The sequence below is a fragment of the Rhinatrema bivittatum genome, chromosome 11, assembly GCF_901001135.1.
Source record: "Rhinatrema bivittatum chromosome 11, aRhiBiv1.1, whole genome shotgun sequence".
In the NCBI taxonomy this organism is placed as follows: domain Eukaryota; kingdom Metazoa; phylum Chordata; class Amphibia; order Gymnophiona; family Rhinatrematidae; genus Rhinatrema; species Rhinatrema bivittatum.
The window spans coordinates 57,161,301-57,183,316 of record NC_042625.1 but is presented as its reverse complement, the minus strand read 5'-3'; the positions used below and the strand labels follow the sequence as shown (position 1 = coordinate 57,183,316).

Here is a 22,016-nt window from a genome sequence, read left to right as displayed (position 1 = left end):
TTTCTTAATAATTCTAGTTCTAGGGTGTATATTTCTACAAGGAGTTACCAATCCGTGAGTTTCCTTTCTTTGGAGCGCTTGCACAAGCATTTTTCCCATAGACTCAGGATGGGAAAACACTTTTAATATCTTTGGCCCTTTATATTAAAAGTAGGTTTTTCTGGGGTAACATGGCAACCACATTATTCCTATAATCAAAAACTAGCTCTCCTAGAAATGATCTTCATATCCTGGTAAAGGGCCTACATTTTCCTGGCTAACAATGGCCCTCTTTTTTTGGTTCTTGAGAGCAGGGTTCCTTTCTGTGCATTCCTGGAGACAAGGCCCATCACACTTGTGAATTGCAAGCCATTATGATGTCATTTGTAAGATCTTTGAGATTTTGTTCTTGCTCTGTGATATAAATTTATGTTGGTGTTGCCTTGTAATATATGATTATGTATCTTTTATTTTCTATGATTTTAATGATCTTCTTTCCATCAGACCTTATGAAGCTTAGGGAGTTGATTCGAGTGCATGCAATCAGGGACTTGGCTGCTGAGGACGGTTTTAAGAAAATGAAGCTGGCTTGGTATGTCACTTTCCTCAAAGTTCAATGTTTATATACTCATAAACTAAATGAGATCACATACCAGAAAATGGGCAGAAACGTTTTAAAGCCTATTTTGATTCTTTCAGCAAAGGGTATTTCATATTGTACACCCTGTGATGGAATTGAGTGCTAGCACCAAGGTTTGCCTCCCTCATTAGATCTTTAGTGTGATCTTTATCTTGTTAAAATAATAGAATGACCTAATAGAATGGATATGTAACCTTGCAATATATGTGTGATGCAAGTTTCTTGCTGGAGATAACTACTTCAGGATTTACTAGATCCATATTGAACTACAGGTCTCTACAGCCTTACCCTTGCACAATTACTAGCCCAGAATCAATAATGAAACTGCACACCTCATTAGCATATAACAGCATTAAACTTTGACAAAGTTTGCTGATTATTTAGTAATCTGTTCATTCCACAATACATGAGAATTACAGAAATGTATGCATGAAGATTTGCTCAGAAGTTTCATACTGGTAGTGATTTAGCAGCTAGGTCAGATCTTTACGCAGTCTTTGCACTATTAACAATGTCCCAACTTGTGGTCCATTGTGAGCTGATTGGAACACTGAAGGAGCAGGCACAGTCTGTATTTAAAAAATGGAGCTGTTAAATGTTTTTCATTTACTATACTATAGGCGGATGATACTTGCTCTCATCTGCAGAGTTGTTCATGCTAATAAAGCTTATTTTGTTATAAGGTGTGATGTCAGACATTGGACACTCCGTTTTCAGAGGCAGCTCCATTTTGAAAGGCAGCTCCATCTTTTAAATACAGCGATAGGGTCCAATCAGATCAGTTCTTTGCCACTCTTCATACATCATCAGAGATCAAGTGACCCCCAATAGAGCATTTCATTTCTACGCAAGAACTCTACACTGTCAGATAAGTCCCCCTGATGCAGGGAAACCGAAATGTCAACTGTTGTCAGGGTTTTGTTTCTTCTGCAGTCACATTGATTTCTCGGAATGCTATATCTAACTGCTTTTGCATTTAAGCAGTTATTTGAATGCTATGTTTGGTTTTAATTGCATATAAAAAGTACATAAAAAGAATTTCACCTTCTATTACTTTCAGGTCTCTTCAGGATGATTGAGAGGTCCGGGCAACCACCTTTGAGGTGGTCATGCACTTGTCTCCTGGCTTGCTGACACCCTTATTTGTATTACATTTATCTTATGGTTATTTGATACTTTTTTGCCTTGGTTATAGACTATATCTATCCCTGTCTTTTTTTTTTGCTGTGGTTTATTTATTTTAAAACATTTATTACCCACCCTTCCTTCATTCAGGGTGGGGTACAATGAAACATACAAAGAGACAGTGTATAATTTGTAACCCTGCAATATCACAAGTACCCCTTCACACATTTTCATTATCTGTTACTAAAGGTGGATTACAGTTGCATTTCAAGCTGTGTATAGACCCAACACAGCATGGTGATGATAAATAAAATTTACTCTGAAGAAAGAATGGTACTTGGGGATTGGTTCTGAGGCTAGTTCTGCTCAATATATTTGTGAGCTATATTACAATGGGTTAGGACGGAAAGTTAATCATTTTCTGGATGACACCTAGATCTGTAATGAAGTGCACACACGTAAGGGAGTTGTTGGTATGAGAAACAATCTAAGAAATCTCATGGAGTGATCAACTCCTAGAGAACTAATTTTTAATACTAAAAAATGCAGAATTATATATTTGGGTTACAGAAATGCAAGAGAATGGTAATTATGGTTAAATCCAATCTCAAAAAAGCCAAGAGGTCCCGAACCTACTCCTCAGTCGCCCCCTGCACATTTGATCTTGATTAGAGAAAGGTTTACAAAGAGCTATGCTTAACGCCCACACAGTTTCCTACCAGCAGTTCATGAATCAGTATATGTATGGACCTTCATTATTAGTGTTTATTAACCCCAACCAAAGAGCAGTAAATCAGTGGAAAAAATGGCTCCTTTTTTCCTCAACAATTTTCTATTGTTTTTGTTGATGTAATAAACACCAATAAATTCTTGGGTAAAATAAAATTTGAAAACAATGATCCCTAAGCATATGCAAAATATTCTGAAGATGTGAAGAGTTTGGCAGAGTGGCTCCCTCGAGAGCAGCATGATGCCATGGAATCACTGGTGGACAAGGGAATAGTGCGTGCAAAGGATATGGTCCGATTGACTTTTTGATGTTTTCAAAACAGCAGCAAGAGCCCTGCTGTGGGTATGGGCACCCGCAGAACTGGATGGCTATGGGCCTCAGACCAATGACAAAATGTCCAGTTTAGGCTTGCTAATGTGCTCTGCAGTAGAGAAAATCTCTTTGGAAATAAGCTCAAGAAGTGGTGGCTCAGATAAAAGACTATTATGCGACACTTCAGACTCTCTCCACTTCCACCCCAGACCTACCATTCTTCTCTAGAAGGTATACAACTTCCAGTGGCATCTATAACAAATTAATTGAACAAAAAGAGAAAAAGAATATTTATTGTTTAAATCTGATGGGCAACTAAACACCAACTCAATTCAAAAAAGGAAAAATATAGTTTAGATCTGCCAGCTAAATACAAGCACAATTCAAACAGTTTACAGCTTTCTTAGGCCTCTCCAAGAAGCTATGGCTACCAACTGTTTAAAGCTTTTTTAACTATTAGAGCCAGTGGTCCCCTGTGGAGAGAAACATCTAGTAGGTAGGGACCCGACAAAAAGAAAACATAGGTTCAAATTCCCAGTGGCAGATTCTATCTAGTCACAACAGATTAATTAAACAAAAAGAAAGAATAAAAATATAAATTATATCAATTAGGCAGCTAAACACATACAATTTAACACCAGCAAGAGAAATTCAAATAATATAGCCGATACACTTAGACTGCAGCTTCCTTGGTCCTATCAAAGAATTGGTAGAAGGTGCTCCTGTGGTGACCTGGGATAGTATATGTAGTTTGCCATCCAGGAGTACACCCAGGCTGTGTACCTTGGTTTTTAATCCCAGAGGGGTGACATTGAGAGTTAATTTTAAATTGTCAAGTGGAGCAGAAGCAGTATCTAGGGTAGGTATCTGTTTTATATGGGGTTTCACTTACATTTGTTGGTCGCCCATTTTCAGATTTCTGCAGAGCAGGTTTTTGGATTTTTTTGTAAATCTATGTCTCTGTCCGATTCCATTGATATAAAGCCTGAATGGTGTCAGCATAGACAATTTATTGAGGTTCAGCTTTTCTGATCACTTTGATTAGGGGCCTGTAGGACATACTGAATAAGGTTGGTGAGATTATTGATTCTTGTAGCATATTGCATGAGAAAGATTTGATAGAGGAGGAGGAATCACCCATGGCAACCTGTTGTGTTCTGTTAGAAATGACTGAAACCAGTTCAGGACTGGGCCCTTGCTACCAAAGCCTGTTAATCTGTTTATTTGGATATCATGGTCAGTGTTGAAGGTGTCTGAGAATTGAGTTTTTCTTCCATCTGAACTTCTGAGGAAATTATCTAGTAGAACTAGAACTGTTTCCATGGTGTGGCCTTTCCTTAAGCCTGACTGGTTATCCAGAGAATGCCTTTCCTTCAATAAGATCTGGAGCTAGTGGAAGGCCACCATTTTGATGATTTTGGCCAGTAAGGAGGTATTTGATATGAGCCTGTAGTTGTCCAGATCTTGGGATCCAGGGATGGATGTGTTGACAGTAGTCTTCTTTAACATGGCTGGCATAACACTGTCAATTAAGGACTGGCTCACCAGCTGGGCAATCCAGTTGGAAAGACCTTTGAGCTGCTTTGATTAGTTTAGCTAGACAGGGGTCAAAGTTGCTGGATGATGGGTTGAGGTCAGAGAGAATCTTTATAATCTGGTAGCTGGTTATTCTTGAATTAGATTAATAGGTTCCAATGTTGGTTTGTCAGGTGTTTGATATATCTACATCTGTGCAGATCTTTAGGATTTTGTCAGCAAAGTGACATGCAAAGTTTTCCTATTCGTCATTGGATGTCATTATACTGGGAATCCAATGTGGAAGAGGTTTTTGTGAATTTTAAATAGTTATTTCATACATTTCTGTGCATTAGAAAAATAATTTTTTTTGGTAAGAATAAAAAAAATCTTTTATAGTCTAATTATGTTGGTTACATTTCAGCCTATTAAATGAACAGTTTTTAATCTACTTTCTTTCTAGATGCTTGCTTTCTTTCTTGCCTTAGGTCACATAACTTGCTGCTGAACCAGGGCAGAGGCTTTACTGCTTGAGATTACAGGTTTTCTTTGGGGCTAGTTTATCTAGGACCCTTAATACTGTTGTACCATGCTGCCACTGAGGGTTGTAGTGAAGTATTTATTGTGAGATGCAGGTTCTCTAGAAGATGTTCCGAGGTTACATTCTTGATGTGGCAAATTCTTTTAGCAAATGGGAGTGGATGATGGTGTTCTTATGGGCAGGTCCAGGATCAGTATTACTAGATGGTGGTCTGACAATGACAGTGGGGAGATATATAGATTGCCATTAGTGTGATGGAGGAGAGAGGTCAAGGGTGTTCCCGGCTTGATGTGTACATTCCCTTTACTGCTTTACGCAGTGAGTAAACCTGAGAGTGGCCATTCCTTCAATGATGTCTTTGGCTGGTTCGCAGATAGAAGCATCAGCATGGTGATCTCAGGGAGCTGAAGCCAAGTCAAGACATAGTAACAGATTGTCAGCAGACACTTGTAGGAAAGCAGGCTTGTTCTTCGTATCTAGTTATTAGGAGGCATTTACCACTGAGTATTTCTGGGCTGATGGAGTTAGTCTGTAGATGTTGTGGAAGAGGATGGCCACTCCTCATTCCAATCATGCTAAAGAGCACAATCAAAAAGTTATGGGGACAGAGCTGGAAAGCATTCATTCCTCCATTCTGGGGGAGCTATGTTTCTATGAGAAATACAAGGTTTGGTACCAGGTGTTGGATGTTGGGTGGCTTGTTGTTACCTGTGCTGGTAGGGAGTAGAAGCAATTTAGTAGTGTGGTTGGGAAATGGGGGATTGAGCTGGGACAACTAGGGTTGGGTGCCTTATCTAGCAAAGTTAGACAACTAAACTCTTCAAAAGTTTACCTCTTTCCCTAAATTCAGTTGAAAATTTAGGCACCTAATTAGGATCTGAGCATTTTTTGAAAAATGTTATCGTAAAAACAGTACCTGCTTCTCAAAAAGGACCCACATCAAAAGCTGGGACATTGCATACCCTACATTCTCCAAATTTTCAAAGATGGTTTTTACAAACTCATGCTTGCACACACTATGAGCTGGGGAAGGGGTTAATGTAATATGAGTCATGTCCCTTATGTTTTTGTGTTATTTGCTTTGGAAATGAAAATTCTACTTTCTATTTTGCATTATCTTGTTTGGTAAATGTTTTAAATCAAAACATTGGTCACTTTTTACAATTTTATGACTGAAATGTTTACCATGATTTATCCAGCCTATTTGCTCTGGTGTACTTATGTCTTGAAATATGGTGCAGGAATGCAGTGTGGTTCATTTCTGCAATAAAAGAAACAGTGTAATACACAGTAGAAATACAGTATGAATAATTTCTGAAAAAGAAATTTAGTGTGAATTATCTATGGACCGGGGGGAACATTACTGTGTAGTAAAAAATGACAGGAGACAGGTGGTACCTTATAGAGTAACCAATTTATTGAAGCATGAGTTTGAGGACAGTGTCCATTTCATCTATAAAGTGCCACCTGACTCCTGTCAATTTTTGGTGCACTAGACCAACACAGCTATCCCTCTGAAGATTACTGTGTAGTGTAAGAGATGCATTCTTTCTGGAATACAGGTAGTACGCTGCAGGGGATCTTGTGTGTATTGCCTCTGGAATGGGAAGTACAATATATATTATCACTGGCATAGAAGACACGCTGCAGGAAATGTATTGTCTCTGGAGAAGGACAAGCAGTGCAGTATGCTGCAGAAGATTCATTGTGTATTACCAACAAAAGGAGCAGTACAGTGGGTGCTGGAGTGCATATTATCCTTCCATTATGTCTGTATACATAGGGTCTTGTCTTTTTCTTGTAGGGTAGCACCCAAGCTTCAAAACCAGGATAAGATCTGCAGCCCAGCCTGTGAGGAAACAGAGAGCTTGAAAACACAGGAACAGAGATGTAAACGGTAAGTAAAATTGTTAGAGATGCAAAAATTCCAATCTTAAAACATCATGCTCCAAGCTAATATAATCTCACAATGTAAACAGGGTTAATTTATTGATGAGAAATCTAAGGAACAATGATTGCTGTAGGAAATAGTGTCTGTGGTTCTATTTAGGATACTTTTCCTGAAAAAATTAGGTCTTATCATGGGGGTTAAGCATGGTGTGGCTTTCAGCAAAGCTCGTCTACTGCCGTTCATTGAGCTCTACATTGTTTGGGCCACATTTAGGAGGAAATATGGAGCAAAACAGAGAAAATATATGTAGCCTGGCTACATATATTTTCTCCTAAAAGGCTGGTTTTTCCAGCCTTTTAGGATTTTTTTCATTTTTGGGGTCCTCCCCTTACCTTTATCCCACCTTTTTTGTGGGATGAGTCTCAGCTATATAAATTTTCCCCTGAGCATGTGCAAAGGGTATTTCCTCTTCCCTCCTACCCTAGAGGACTGATCAGGGTTTTTATGCTGCCCTAGTGGACTGACCCAGGAGAATTGAAGAGTTTTGAGGAGGAGATTTTTGTGAGGATTTTGAGATGTGAAGAGATTTGCTATCGCTATCCAATCTGGACCAATTCTTGATAGAAAGACAAACCCCCACCTCTGGATGTACTGAGTTCTTGGGGTTTTTCTCTCTTTGTGTCCAGTTAAACAGCAAAGAAGACCTATGGATCAATGGTTTTGGAAAAAGAATTTTTGGAAACAGCTATTTTTGGACTAAAAATGTTTTTTTTTTTTTGCTGGCTATCCCCTGTTTGATGATTGTCTTCAATAACAATCATCCCATCCTCCATATGAAAGGGACAGTGGAAACTGTGGAGGCTGGGTCATTTGGTGGCAGGAGAGTGGCTAAAAGAAATACCATGGACAAAGAAACTACTGCTTTTCTGATTATGATTTTTCTCCTACTATTTATGATTTTTGCCATTTTGTCTTAGATACTTATTTTCAAGTTAAAGTAATTTTTTTCAGTTGAACACTATTATCTGCCTCTGATCTTCAGAGAAAATCAGCCATTATGAGTAACTTACTGATTAGCACATGCAAGTTTGGACTGAATTGTATTGCCCACCTTTGCTCCAGGGGCCACGGATATATATACCTCCTCCCCATCGAATGAATCCTGGCATCCCAGCAGCTATGCGATTGTCAGAAGGATAGAATAGCTTTGTAACACCCTGGATTCAGCCCACCAGAGAAACCAGACGGGGGACGAGGATGGAAGATGACTCTGATGAGAACATGACTAAAGCACTGGAGACTTGGACGAGAAGAAGACACTGAAGATTTGGAACTAGGCGAAGACTCAGGTTCAGGATTCAGGTTCAAGTTCTGATTTTAAATTCAGGTACGGAATGAGCCCTGTGCTGCAGCATACCCTACACAGCCCGTGGGCTGGTCACGGACCACACCGAAGGGGGACCAGGCTCTGGACTTGAGACTTGGACAACGACAGAAGCTAGAACAAGGAACTCCGAAGACCAGGAACAGGATTCAGGGACTCAGGAACTTAGAACCAGGGATGGGACCCCGGCGCTTAAAAACAAGAGACTTCCGAAAACTTAACCAGTGAAGACGGGCTTGGAGACAGGCCTTCTGCCACGAGGCGCCCTACACAACCTGTGGGCTGGTCACGAACCACGATGCTGGCACACCTTGAAGAAGATGAAGAAGAATATTATAAAATTATATAAACATATAACTATATATAGTACCCTCCTACCTTGTATTGTTGACCCCCCAATTTTTCGTTGCAACATTTTACTGCACCCTACTACAGAGCACTTGAGTTAAGAGCCAATAGAGAGAGAGGAGGAGAGATTTTGAAACAGTTGGGGCCTGCTGGGAGGGATCAGTTGGAGAGACTCAGGGAGGAAGAGGGAGAAAAACAGGCTGTTCTGATGGGGAAAAGGTTTGCTAATCCATTTAGGGATCTGGACAGTGAATTCCCTGCTTAGTTTGAGCAGATACGCAGAGAACAAACAGACAGCATATTACTGAGTCTCTGGTGTCATGCTAAAAGCTGCTTTAGCTGCCCCTTCAGCAGAAGAGTGTGTAATGCCCACTTGACCGCTTACCTCGCATGGAGAAGCATTTACTACCCTAACAGAAGGCATGGTATTACTATTCTTAACCTTAATAAGTCCTAATCCTTAATAAGTCTTGATGCTTTTGACACAACTGCAGTGTCGCTCTCCGCTTTGACAGTGGGGGATGGAAGGGGAATTGGATTCAGATGACTACAAACACAGGCCCTGACTTTTAAGGTTTGGGGTAGTGATATACAGATATAGGAGAAAAAGCACAGAATTCTTCTATGACCGGGACCGACCTGGTGGGTGACCCCCCTAGGGCAGGTCCGTCTGTTCTCATGTTCTTGGCACCTGGTGCCTCCACCTGGGGAATAAGGTGTTAGTGGGTGGGATTTCCCTCCCTTCACCCCAGAAAAACAAATGGGACTGTGAACAAGGCTGGCAGTATGTACAAATATATACAGGTTTATTAGACTATATAAGTATATACATTTCTAATTGACTATGTACATCGCTAGTAGGGTGTCAAACATCACACTTATCAACTCGTGGTTAATAGTCTCAGGCCACACAACTATATACATTTCTACAAGGTAACAAGAACATTTATGTATAGATTTTTTAACTGCCCGCGTGCATAAAATCTGGCCTTTAAGCACATGGCTGGGCCTTGCACGCGCTGGGCAAATTTTCCAAGAGCCCCGGCCACATGCATAAAGGCTGGTATGCGCTCAAGTGCCAGGTATCTTGGAAGGGGTAGGCAAGGGGGCGTGTTCTGTGCGGGGAGAGGGGGTGGGTCGGGATAGCGCTATTGATGACTCTCCTGAAGACTCGCGTGCCAGCAGCTGGCCGGTGCACGCAACTTACTTCAGCTTGGGAGCTGAAGTATTTGCATTGCATTTTGCAGGTGTATTTTGCATATGTTCATGCGAGCAACTGTTTTAAAGTTATCCTCCCTATGCACACAACTTTTAGGAACATAACTTGCTTTTCTAACTCAAGTTTTGTGGTATATCATTTAGGGGCACAATTTATGCTCCTAACTTATATTTTGTGTGCACAATTTATGCTACTAATTCGTAAATGCCTAACCCTTTTAGCAGCACTGCTTATGATCCTATCTCACAACCCGCTCCTAACTCATGTCTTGTGTGCACAAAGTTTAAGAAAATGGGGGCCAATATTTAAAAAAAAAAAAAAAATGAGTCCCTAAATTTATGGCCTATTTTCAGCCAAACTTAGGTTCCTATGTTTCCAGCTTAAATTTCACTTACATTTAAGAGCCCAAAAGTTAGGTACCTAAATTTTGGCCTGCTGTTTATTTCCCTAGATTTAAGATTCTAAATTAGGTGCCTAGTTCTAAGATTTCCTTTCACCATCCATAGCGCAGTTAGTTAACTTATCACTTAACCCAGGAACATTCCCCAACATTCTCAAACAAACCTCTGTTAGAACCATACCTAAGGAAAAAACAACCGACCCATTTGAGCTTGCTAATCTTCTCCCAATTGCCTCATTGCCCACCCTTGCTAAAGTAATTGAATCAACTGTTCTTCACCAACTAACCAAATACAATAACCTTCCATTAAAGGTATAGCACAGAGACCCTAATTTTATCCGCTTTTGATACAATCATTCGTGGCTTTGACACCAACACTAACTTTATCCTAATTCTTCTTGATCTTACCACAGCCTTTGACACCTTAAATCTTAACCTGCTCTTTGCTAGTCTAGAATTCATAGGACTTTGAGATATTGTTCTTCGATGATTTGACTCCTTTATATCCAACCGTTCTCAACAAATTAATTTAGACTTCTACCACTCCGAATGGTATACCACCACAACTGGGGCTCTCCAATTCTCTTCTCAGTCCGCAAAACTGTTCAACATTTATCTCCTTCCACTATGCCATATACTAACTGGCCTAGGCATAGACTTCAAGATCTATACAGATGACATACAACTACTCATTCCATATTCCTCCTCCTGGAATCATAACTTCTCATTAATCACTCTTTATTTAGATACTATAAAAATTTGGCTGTCTCCTATTGGATTACAACTAAATGCTGTAAAAACTGATTTGATACATCTATCCACTATTCCTATCACACCATTTGGTCCGTCATCTCATCTTTTGATAATCACCAGATCCCCATTGTAATCCATGCACGAAATCTAGGCATCATTGTAGATTCAAAACTATGTTAGTCAACATATCTAAATTAGTAAAAAAAACCCTCATTTTACAAACTGAATCTTCTAAAAAGTCTAAAACCCCTTCTCTTTCCAGCAGATTTGAGAACAGTGCTTCAAGCCATCATTCTTTTAGGTTTAGACTATTACAATTCCTTATGTATAGGCCTTCCTGAATCAACAATACGTCTGCTCCAACTTATACAAAATTCTGCAACTCGCCTCTTAACAAATACTAAAATGAAAGAACATATTTCCCCTGATCTTCTTAACCTCCACTAGCTACCAATCAAACAACGTATCCAGTATAAAATTTTAATCTATAATCCTTCATCCATTTGGCTGTGCACTTCATTACACTTCTACCAGCCTTGGCAACATCTAAGATCAGTCGACAAACATCTCCTTGAGGTCCCAACAGTCAAAATTGGCAGATTAGAAATTACCAGGAAACATGCCTTCTCCCCTGCTCTGGAACTCCATTCCAACCACATTAAGACTTTTAACCAATCCAAAAGAATTCAGGAAAAAACTAAAAACTTACTTATGCTCTATTGCCTTTCAGCTTAATAATCCTGAATAATATCTTTTCACGTCCACTTTTTTCACTCATTTCTGCTGGCGACTTAATTCGTGTTCAGTCAATGTTTATTTAATATTTATTTTATTTTATATTCAATTTGGTTGTACTTTTTAGCCTATTTTACTTTTAACTTTATTTTATATTTTTATGTTTTTTAAAGTTTTTCTTCTTTTTTATTTATAATATTATGTATGTTTATGCCTGTAAACCGCCTAGACTTCTACCCGTGTATAAGTGGTATACTAAATTTTTTAAATAAATAAATCATGCTAAGCACCTTTGTTTCCCTGCCCTAACTTCTCCCCCATATCCACCCCCTTTTTAGGCCCTAAATTTAGGGTGCTAAGGAAACTCTGCCCTAGTAAATTCTCAAAAGATCCAATTTAGGAACCCAACTCCAAGGGTTAGGAATCTAAACTCTTTGAGACCAATATTCAGCCGTGGAGTGGCTAGTTAAGTTAGCCATATTTACCTATCCAGCTAACATAAGTGGGATATTCAGCAGCATGGAAGTGTCGCAGAATATACCTGGCTATCTTTAAGTTAGTCAGATAAGTATATGTGGCTAACTTTAGGACAGCCCTATAGCATGACCAGGGTTAGCTGCATAAGTTAAGTGAAAATTGGAGCTAGCCACATAACTTATGCGGCTAACTCTGCTCCTCCCGGAAATGCCTCCGCCTGCCTCCCGGCCTGCCCCCTATATATGCAGCTACATTCTAGCTGCATAAATTATTATGCAGCTAGAATGTAGCTGCATACGGCGATGAATATCATTCGTTAGCTATTTAGACGGATAACTTTTCAGTTATCCATCTCAATGGCTTTGAATATCAACCTATTAAAAAATTGGCCCTACAAATTTTATGGCAGAAATCATAGTTTAGGCCCCTAAATCATGTTTTGTGCACATTAACCATGTTTTATAAGTGTAAAACATTGTTAATATGCATGAGTCATGTTTTGTGCATGTAAATGATACTTTATGTGCAGAAGACACTATTTGTGTTTGCAAAATATGTTTTCTGTACAGAAATATTTTATATACATAAATCATATTTCATGCATGCTGAGCATGTCTGGCACAATTTTGGGTTGATGTAATTTTAAAAAACACCTGATGCATTAACTTATTGCATTAGGCGTTTAAATTACTTTTTAGTGCATGTGTTAAGAAAAAATGCACTGCATTTCAGCACAGCTTTAATGCACAGCTTTTTATATCAGTCAATAAATATGTAGGAAACTTACCGTGTCACAGCATGCACTATATAAACCTAGAGGACAAACCGAGGGCTTCAGTTTCCTCCTCTTCCAGAGCTACCTGTTCAGAAAATTTAGAAGGAAATTTGTAAATGTGAATTGACAATCCTATTTTAAAAAGGTGCTTACGAGTAAAGGTATTGGAATGTGTTCTTTTATCTACAGGTCCCCTCTAAACAATGACTCTGCAACCAGTCTGTTTATTAAAGGGAAATCATCCATGTGCCTTGAGATGAGACATAAGTTCTTTGAAGTTGCTGATGAGGCGGTTTTATGCCTGAATAAGGACATGAAAGTCCTCGAAGGGTAAGCTTGAATAGGTAGATTGGTAGAGGGTCTCAACTCTTAGTTAAGATGTAGTACAGCAAATATCTATGCATGTCCAAGACTTGCCTTTAGAAAGATATGATTCATCCAGTTCCTTCTGTCTCTAAATATTTTAAAGAGAAAACAGGATAACATCATGAATAAATTGGTAGAATTATAGTGATGGCTCACAACATCAAGTATTGGCACAGAAGCTTTGAACCTGATAGCTGTAGAACTTTTCAAAATTCTGAAGGCAAAATGTTGAACCCTTATAATGAGTTACCTGTATCTGTTAATCTGCTGCCATCATTATGAATTGAATGAGTGCAGCAATGCAGCAGACAAGTTCAGCAGGGGCCCTGACCTCTCCTTCCACATGGGTTTCCTGTTACTAAAGAAACCTATGTGAGGGGGCATGGCAACTGCAAGATCCATGAGCGTGCAGTAACTCACAGGCCCCACAATGATTATGTCTCTTTTTACGGTTACTGGAAGACTACCCAGTGGGACCCAGGAACACCAACCAATACATCTCCTATTGGGAAAACAAAACAAGCCAGATTGCTGGACTCATATTGCTACACAGAAACTACACACTAATACAATTTCTCACTCTTGTCCCACAAGCAGAGCACATACCCTCACTTAAATAAAGAATAATTGACCACAAATTAGAAAAAGACAAAGCCTGAACTTTTCTTTGATCTGCTGCCTACTCCAACCTCACCTTCTTTTACATAGAAACATAGAAATGACGGCAGAAGAAGACCGAATGGCCCATCCAGTCTGCCCAGCAAGCCTCACACATTTTTTCTCTCATTCTTATCTGTTTCTCTTAGCTCTTGGTTCTATTCCCCTTCCACCCCCACCATTAATGTAGAGAGCAGTGATGGAGCTGCATCCAAGTGAAATATCTAGCTTGATTAGTTAGGGGTAGTAGGGGCAGTAACCGCCGCGATAAGCAAGCTACACCCATGCTTATTTGTTTTACCTAGACTATGTTGTACAGCCCTTGTTGGGTTTTTTTTCTTCTCCCCTGCCGTTGAAGCAGGGAGCTATGCTGGACATGCGTGAAGTATCAGTTTTTTTCTCCTCTGCCGTTGAAGCAGAGAGCTATGCTGGATATGCATCGAAAGTGAAGTATCAGGCACATTTGGTTTGGGGTAGTAACCGCCGTAACAAGCCAGCTACTCCTCGCTTTGTGGTTGCGAATCCTTTTTTTCTTCACCCCTGTCGTTGAAGCTATGCAGGATATGCGTGAAGCATCAGTTTTTTGTTTTTGTTTTTGTTTTTTTTTTTCCCCTGCTGTTGAAGCAGAGAGCTATGCTGGAAATGCGTGATGTATCAGTCTTTCTCCCATGCCGATGAAGATTATAGATAGGACTGGAAGGAGGGGAGGAAACAGGAGAGGAGAAGCTGGATTAGGGAGTAGAATAACTTTTTTTTTAATTGGGTTCCCACATCCCACAGGTTATAGAAGAATTTTGTAGCAGCATAAGAAGATCCAGAAAGTGTGAGAAGAGGGGACTAAATGAGAAAGGAGGCAAGGCAAAGGGGAAGGGGGGGAGGTGAGTGAAATGGAGAGAAGAGGGAGGTGAGTGAGATGGAAGTGCCTGTTTCCTCAGTTCCTTCAGTCAGGCTTGCCCTTCTGGTCGCCTCAGGATCTGCTCTTAGAGCAGCAGCTCTCACGCTGGCCTGCTCTGCTTCCTTGCAACTCTCCAAGCAGTCTCTCTCTTTGCAGTTTCCCTGGCCGGACCCTCTCGCTTCCTTTCTCTCCCACTTCATGTACCTAGCTTGTATTCTCTTCTCCCTGGTTCCCTGAAGCTCTCTCAGCCAGCAGACTCACTCTCTCCACTTTGGTGCTGTTCCCCCCCTTCTCACCTCTGCTGAGCTTCTCTCCAGGGCATCTCTCAGAATCCAGCAGTCTCCTGCAGTGTAACTGCTCTAGCAGCTCCTAGATTTCTCTCTCTTCTGCTGGGCTTTTCAGCTAAGCTCTTGGCAACTTCCCCTGCTGCACCTAAGCTCTAAGCACTTCTGCTGCCTCTCTAGGAAACCTTTGGTTCAGCAAAGCCTCTCTTCTTCGCAACTTCTGGGTGATTAATACTCCCAGGCTTTAGGGCCCCTTCTTGTGCCCTCTGGACTAACTCCTCCTCATCCATGGGCTTCCTGGTTCCAGCCAGAGGAACTTCATGCTTTTTATTCAGCAGCAGGATTGCTGCACTGCCTTCAGTTTTGAAATTCTATTCCTCCAGGGGGAGCTCACTCGCCTCACAGCCAGAAACCTCTCCTCCTTCAGCTGACCTACTTCCCAATGTTCCCCTCTCTGCAACTCTCCTGGCAGAGCTGCCACTTCGATTTAAAATTTTGTGTGCATGTGCGCGCGGGTAGCCAATTTTATAACATGCGCGCGTTTACGGCAGAAAAGGACCAAAAGATCCACGCAGTCTGCCTAGCAAGCTTATGTCAGTATCTGCTGCACTGTGCAGGTTCCCCCATGCTTATCAGTTTACCAGACCATAAAATTCAGGGGTCTGGAATGCTGCTTGAATCCAATTTCCCTTAACCATTGCCGTGAAAGCAGAGAGCAATGTTGGAGTTGCATCAAAAGTATCAGGTTTAGTCATTAAACCGTTAAATGTTGGGACCCTTGTTGGCTGCTGTCTGAATCCAATTCCCCTTTACTCATTGCCATTGAAGCAGAGCAATGATGGAGTTGCATTATAATATCAAAGTGTGTTTTTTGTTTGTATTAATAGCCTGTTTTTCAGTTGACAGGGATAATTTGGAATCTTTTAACTTAGGTGATTCTTTACTTATAGGCACATGGACTACTTTTGCTTATATCTGAACCTCTCTGTTGGGATGCCCTAACTCTCCTGCTTCATTAGGTATCCTTTGAAGATACCTCTCTCCGAACCATGCATTGCTGAGCAACTGTCGGCTTTCCCTTTGTTCCAGTTTAAAAGCTGCTCTATCTCCCTTTTTAAAGGTTAGCGCCAGCAGCCTGCTTCCACCCTGGTTAAAGTGGAGTCTGTCCCCTCCCCAAAAGGTTCCCCAGTTTCTTACAAAACTGAATCCCGCACTTACTCTCTCTCCCTCACTCACACAGACTCTCAGGGTCTCCTGGTCTCTTCTCCACCCCTTTGTCATGCTGCAGGATCACAGGTCCTTTCTTTGGCTGCCACAGTATGGGCTCCACTCTGGCCTGCTGAGACTTGTCTTCAGCCACCAATGGGATGGACTCCGCTGGCAGCCAGTGGGGTTTACTCGCTTCTCCGGCAGGCAAAGGATGGGCTCCGCAGCAGCCTGCCAGATCCACGGGTTCTTCGTGTGACATGGATTGTAGCAGGAGTCGCATTGATGCAAATATCATCTGCTACCGAAGATGCCGATCTCACAATAAGAACTGCAAAATCAGCCTTACGACAGCAGGAGATGACGCTCACTTAAATGCGACTCCTGCAGCCAGGCCACCTGAGGATCAATGAAGTGAATGACGTGGTTGAGGGCCGCATCAGCCTGGTTTATCCTCCTCAACTCAAAAAAACAAACAAACATTAAATAAAAACAATACGGAAAGGAAATTGGTTAGGACCGGGGATTTACTGAATCCCTTGAAGACCCTGTCTGCATGCCACTGAGGAAAGGAAATAACAGTTATGTATTGATAACTGATTTTCAGTATTTATTTATTTATTTATTTAACATTTTTCTATACCGACCTTCATGGTTAAATACCATATCAGGACGGTTTACATCGAACAGGGGTAAAAAATAACTAGGTAAAGGAAGAAACAAAGTTACATTAAACGAGGACCGTGAACTTGGAAGCTTAGGTAGCTGGAAGAAAAAAGATAAAGTTAAGTTATGAGTATGAGGCAGTTAACTTAGGCTTCTAAACCTAGATAAATGTGTTGCAGGCTCAATTTTAGGAATTCAAGTTTGAATGAAGATCATCCTAAATATAAGAACCAAGAATCTTTTGAAAATTGACTCCTTAGGCTCCAAATTAGCTGATTTCTCGAAGGAGCTGCGGTTTCTGACTCCTCTGTTGATTTTTGCCTGGACTGAGTTGGGTGGGAGATATAAAAGTAGAAGAATAAATCACAGATAGTTGTGAATGAAAACTCATAGAGCAATAACCCAATAGAAACCAGTTCTGACTGAGCTAGGAACCCAAAGGTTCAGCCAAGTATGATATGTTAATAATATATGTGTGTGTATATGTGTGTATATATATATATATATATATATATATATATATATAGTAGAAAAAGATTCCAGACAAACTCACTAAATGTCATCCTGTACTAATATACAAATATACTAATCCTATTTTTAGAATAATGTATGAGTAAAATACTGTAATATTAACAGTAATGGTATATATTCTTTATACAAAATTTGAATTTAATACATACAATCAAAAACTTCTTAGAAACATTACAAAAAATATTGAAAATACAAAAATACACAAAACATACATAAAATATGCACACATACCGCACTCATACTCCAACAATATTGGAATTAATATATATTCTTTAAACATGTCAACTGACATCAAATGAAGCTAGGTAAACTTGATTACATTTCAGTGGTTTTAGTCGTAAAACCCAATGTTGAAATTCAAACTTGAAAAACCTCAACAAGGATCCTTGTTTCACCTGAAAGACTTCTTCAGGGGGAATTTTAACATAGACCAATATAAGACAAATCTGTAGAACTTGGAAAAATATTTTCTGTGTTGAAAAACTACACTGATCTGAAATTGCAGAAAGTATGAATGGTGAGAGTCTTGTTATGAAAAGAAATCTTCATCTGCCAAAAGCAGCTTTAATATGTATGACTCAAAGACCAATAAATCTTAATATCTACACGAATAACACTATGTTTGTTGCAGTAAGAGCTCAGCGATTAGTTGACTCAGCTTATATAGTCAGCCCGACATTTTAGGACCTTGGTTTTAGCATCTTGGTTTTAGTTCCTGCTGTAGCGGCTGTCAGGGAGGAAGGCAAGTTTTGAGTGAAGCACTTTCAGAACAATTTGCTAAAATGTGTTGGTTGTTACGAAACTACAATGTAAAATAAGAAGCCTAATAGAATCCTCTGGTTCCCCATATGTCGGTGTGATATGTCTTATTATATCCCTATTATAATTTATATTGCTGCCTATTTTTACTCCACAAGTTATATTGTTACATATGTTACAAAGTTACAATGTAAAATAAGAAGCCTAATTCTTATAGAATTCCTCTGTTACTCTGTAAACCGGTGTGATATGTCTAATTGAACTTCGGTATAGAAAACCAAGTAAATAAATAATTGTGAACCTTCGGTCTTGCTCCCCACCTCTGACCTTGACACTGACCACCTCCCTCACAGCCCACCCCATACACAATTAAAAATTATGCATTTATAATAATAGATTTTACATGAAAATGGTTATTCAAACTACAGTTTTCTGAGGTAAAAATATCACGTACAACAACATGCATATTAAATTCACATGCACTTTTAGCAGAAAATCCTGCTAAAAGGCAAAAAGATCCTTGGAACCAATATGGTATTAGGCCTATTGCACCACGTGTTGGGTGTAGATTTGGCACTCAGAAAGCCATGAGTAAACAGAATTACAATGCAGTAAATCTCCCATACCAAAACAGCACTAATTGCCAGCACTCAAACAGAAAGAACTCTACCTTTGAAAAGGCAACTCTGTAAATTTTACACCAGGCCACACACCAACCTCTCCCTTACTCACATACAAATGCACAATCTCTCTTGTTTTCTCACTCCAAACTTCTCTCCTCTGAGACTTTGACTGCGGGAGAGATAGGAGCCACCCAGAGAGGCCTCTCATCTCTGCTTATTCAACTGTTGGCTGGATGAGATCCACTTGTGGCGTTCACAGGCCTTTCTCCCGTGCTTGTCGATCATGGGAAAGATGGGCGCTGCCTGGGCCTTCTCTCCTGCTTCATTGGCTATGGCCCCACTGGGCTATCTAAACATCTACCCTAAAAGTGAAATCCTCAGCTCGGTGTGCAACAATATTCAAAAAAAGAAAATAAAATGTTAGGAATTATTCTGAAAGGAATGGAGGATAAAACAGAAAATATCATAATGCCACTGTACAGATCTGTGGTGCGACTGCACCTTGAGCATTGCATGCGGTTCTGGTAGCCAATCTCAGGAAATATATAGCAGAAGTTGGAAAGGTATAAAGAAAGGCATCATAAATGATAAAGGGGATGGAATAGCACCTTTATGAAAACATGCTAAACATGTTAGGGCTCTTCAACTTGGAGAAAAAATGACAGAGTAGATATGATTGAGGTTTGTAAAATCATGAGCAGAGCCCGGTTTCCTGCAGCAGATTTTTCAAGATTCTGCAACAAGAATTGGTAAAGTCTGTGGCAGTTATATGGTGTATTTACATAATGTTGCATCTATTTACATTTTATTTTTTTAAAAATTGTTTTTTGACATTGTTCTGTCCAGTTTGTTTCTTTATTAGAGGGAAAGGGATCTCAGTGATTAAGGTTGGGGAGGAATGAGGGGAAGAAAGCTGGGAATGGAAAGAGAAGATCTCAGAAGAGGGAAATGAAGAAGGAATCTTAAGCAAGAGGTTGGAGAGATAAGAGTTGTAGGAGGATAGAGGCACAGAAGGAGAAAGAGAAGAGGATTGGGATTCAGGAAGGATAAGGAACGATGAAGAGAGGACAGGGAAGAGGGATCAGGAATGGAGAGAGAGAGAGGGAGGATCAGGAATGAGGAGGTGGGAAAAAATGAGAGAAGATTGTGATGAAGAGGAGGAAAAAGAGGGAAGACAAGGGCTGGAGTGGAGAAGGAGGAAAGATTCGGATGGGAATGAGAAGGAAGGAAGCCATAGGCCCCTCGCCAATCATACCTCTATCCCCTCTTTTTCTTATTCCTCCCTCCAAAAGCCCCTTTGAGACCATTACAGTCCAATATTACCTCCATCACATGCATCATACACTCCTTCCAGTCTCCTCTCTCCACTTGCACCCACTGTGGATCCTCTCATTCATGTTCCACAGCATCTTCAGTCTCATCTCTCGCCCATTTCTTACCTCACTTTCATAGTAGCAATCTTTCCCATCCCATCCCATCTTCTCTCACTCTCCTCCTCCCCTCCCCGTGAACCCTCAGTCACTCTTCTACCCATTCCCAAGATCTCCTCACTTATTGTCCCTCATTAACTTTCTCCCTTCATTCCTTCCCTCTCCCCCATGAATGCCTCACATGCTTCCAACCCCCCCCCCCCAATCCACTCTCCCTCATTCACTTCCCTTTCCCTTCCACAATTCCCTCATTCTCCCTCAATCAGCTCCCCCATACACACATCCCCTCACTCTCTTCATAGGGGCCAACTTTTCAAAATCTTGACATGCCTGAAAGGCAGAATATAAATCAAATCACTTAATTAATTGGGGAGCTAAACAGCACAAAATATGCCTACTGGATACAATGAAAGAATTTGCTCAATATTGAAGGTGCTCAAGCACCCATTACAGCTGACTTCTATGACTCTCCCTCATTCACTTTCCTCCCTCCATGCGATCCCCTGACCCTTCCTGGTTTACTCTCCCCCTTACCCTCATTGTCTTTCATTCACATCCCGCCCCCCAACCAGTCTCATCACTCATCCTCATTCACTCCTCCCCCACCTGATCCCATCATCCTGGTTCACTCTTCTTGGGTCATTCTCTCCTCCCCCCTCATTCACCCAGGTTTCACTTTCTCCCCCACAAATGCAATGAGTTCACCCTGGTTTACTCCCCCCATTACCTCACCCTGACTCACTGTCTTCCCCCCCCCCCCCCCAATCTGATTCTCTCACTTAACCTGGTTTACTTCCTCCCCCTCCCATAATCCTCTCACTCCCTTCTCCATGTTGTGAATTAGTAAGTCAATGGCCTCCTCCTCCATTTTTGGGGCCTGATTATCGCACTTTGAACCACATGGTTCAAAGTGGAGCAGACATGGTCCAGCAGCGGAGAAGGAGGAGGCCATACTCCTATTTCCCAACATGGAGAGTGAGTGTGGGAATCGAGCTGAGGGGGATGCCGCTGCCACCATTTCCACTTCTATTTCATGGAGCCATGGGGCCTGGAAGATGAGCAATGCACCATTCATCTGCCATTTCTCCCATGGCCCACCATCTCCCACAGCAATTTGGCCAGGACCAGCCAATTCTGCAGCAAGGGCTGAATTTTTCAGCCCTTACTGTGGCCATAGAATAATGGGAGACCAGGGGCCCTGATCATGAGTGCAGTGGAATAGGTAAATAGGGAATGGTTATTTAGTCTCTCAAATTGTACTAGGATTAGAGGACCCTCCATGAAACTAGCAGGTAGCAGAGTTAAATAAATCAGAGACAGCATTTTTTCACTCAACACACAATTAAGCTGTGGTATTTGCTGTGAGAGAATTGTTCAAGGTATCTAGCATAGCTGGGTTTAAAAAGGGATCTTGACAAGTTCCTGAAGGAAACATCCATAATAATTTCATTTCATCCTGCTACACCAGTGCAGTCGAGACAAATGGGTTATGACCCTTTACCAGCAGATCGAGGTAGAGAATACAGTTTTCCTTGGTGACATAATAGTCACTGTTTAGAAGTGATGCAGCACAGGGACAACTCAGTATATTCTGCCTCCAGCAGATGGTAAGATATACTGGTGGTGCGGCAGGATTTCACTAGGCCTGCTTTCCCGGTAGTAGTTATGGTCCAGGCACCTGGTACACCAGTGTAGCAAGCTCACAGTGAGAGTTCCCAGTCTCAGGTGGACTTAGGGAAAACCATTGCTTATCCCTGAGAGTGAGCAACAAGAAT

General features: G+C 40.8%; 1 protein-coding gene across 2 annotated transcripts in view; it reads left to right on the top strand.

The window, feature by feature from the left end:
• CCDC60 (coiled-coil domain containing 60) overlaps positions 1-22,016 on the top strand; it is a 126,686-nt gene that overhangs the window by 89,345 nt on the left and 15,325 nt on the right. For both annotated transcript variants that reach the window (XM_029571595.1, XM_029571596.1), the window contains exons 10-12: positions 484-571; positions 6,647-6,739; positions 13,014-13,154. In XM_029571595.1, the coding sequence (XP_029427455.1) occupies positions 484-571; positions 6,647-6,739; positions 13,014-13,154 (322 nt within the window). The remainder of the gene's footprint in view (positions 1-483; positions 572-6,646; positions 6,740-13,013; positions 13,155-22,016) is intronic.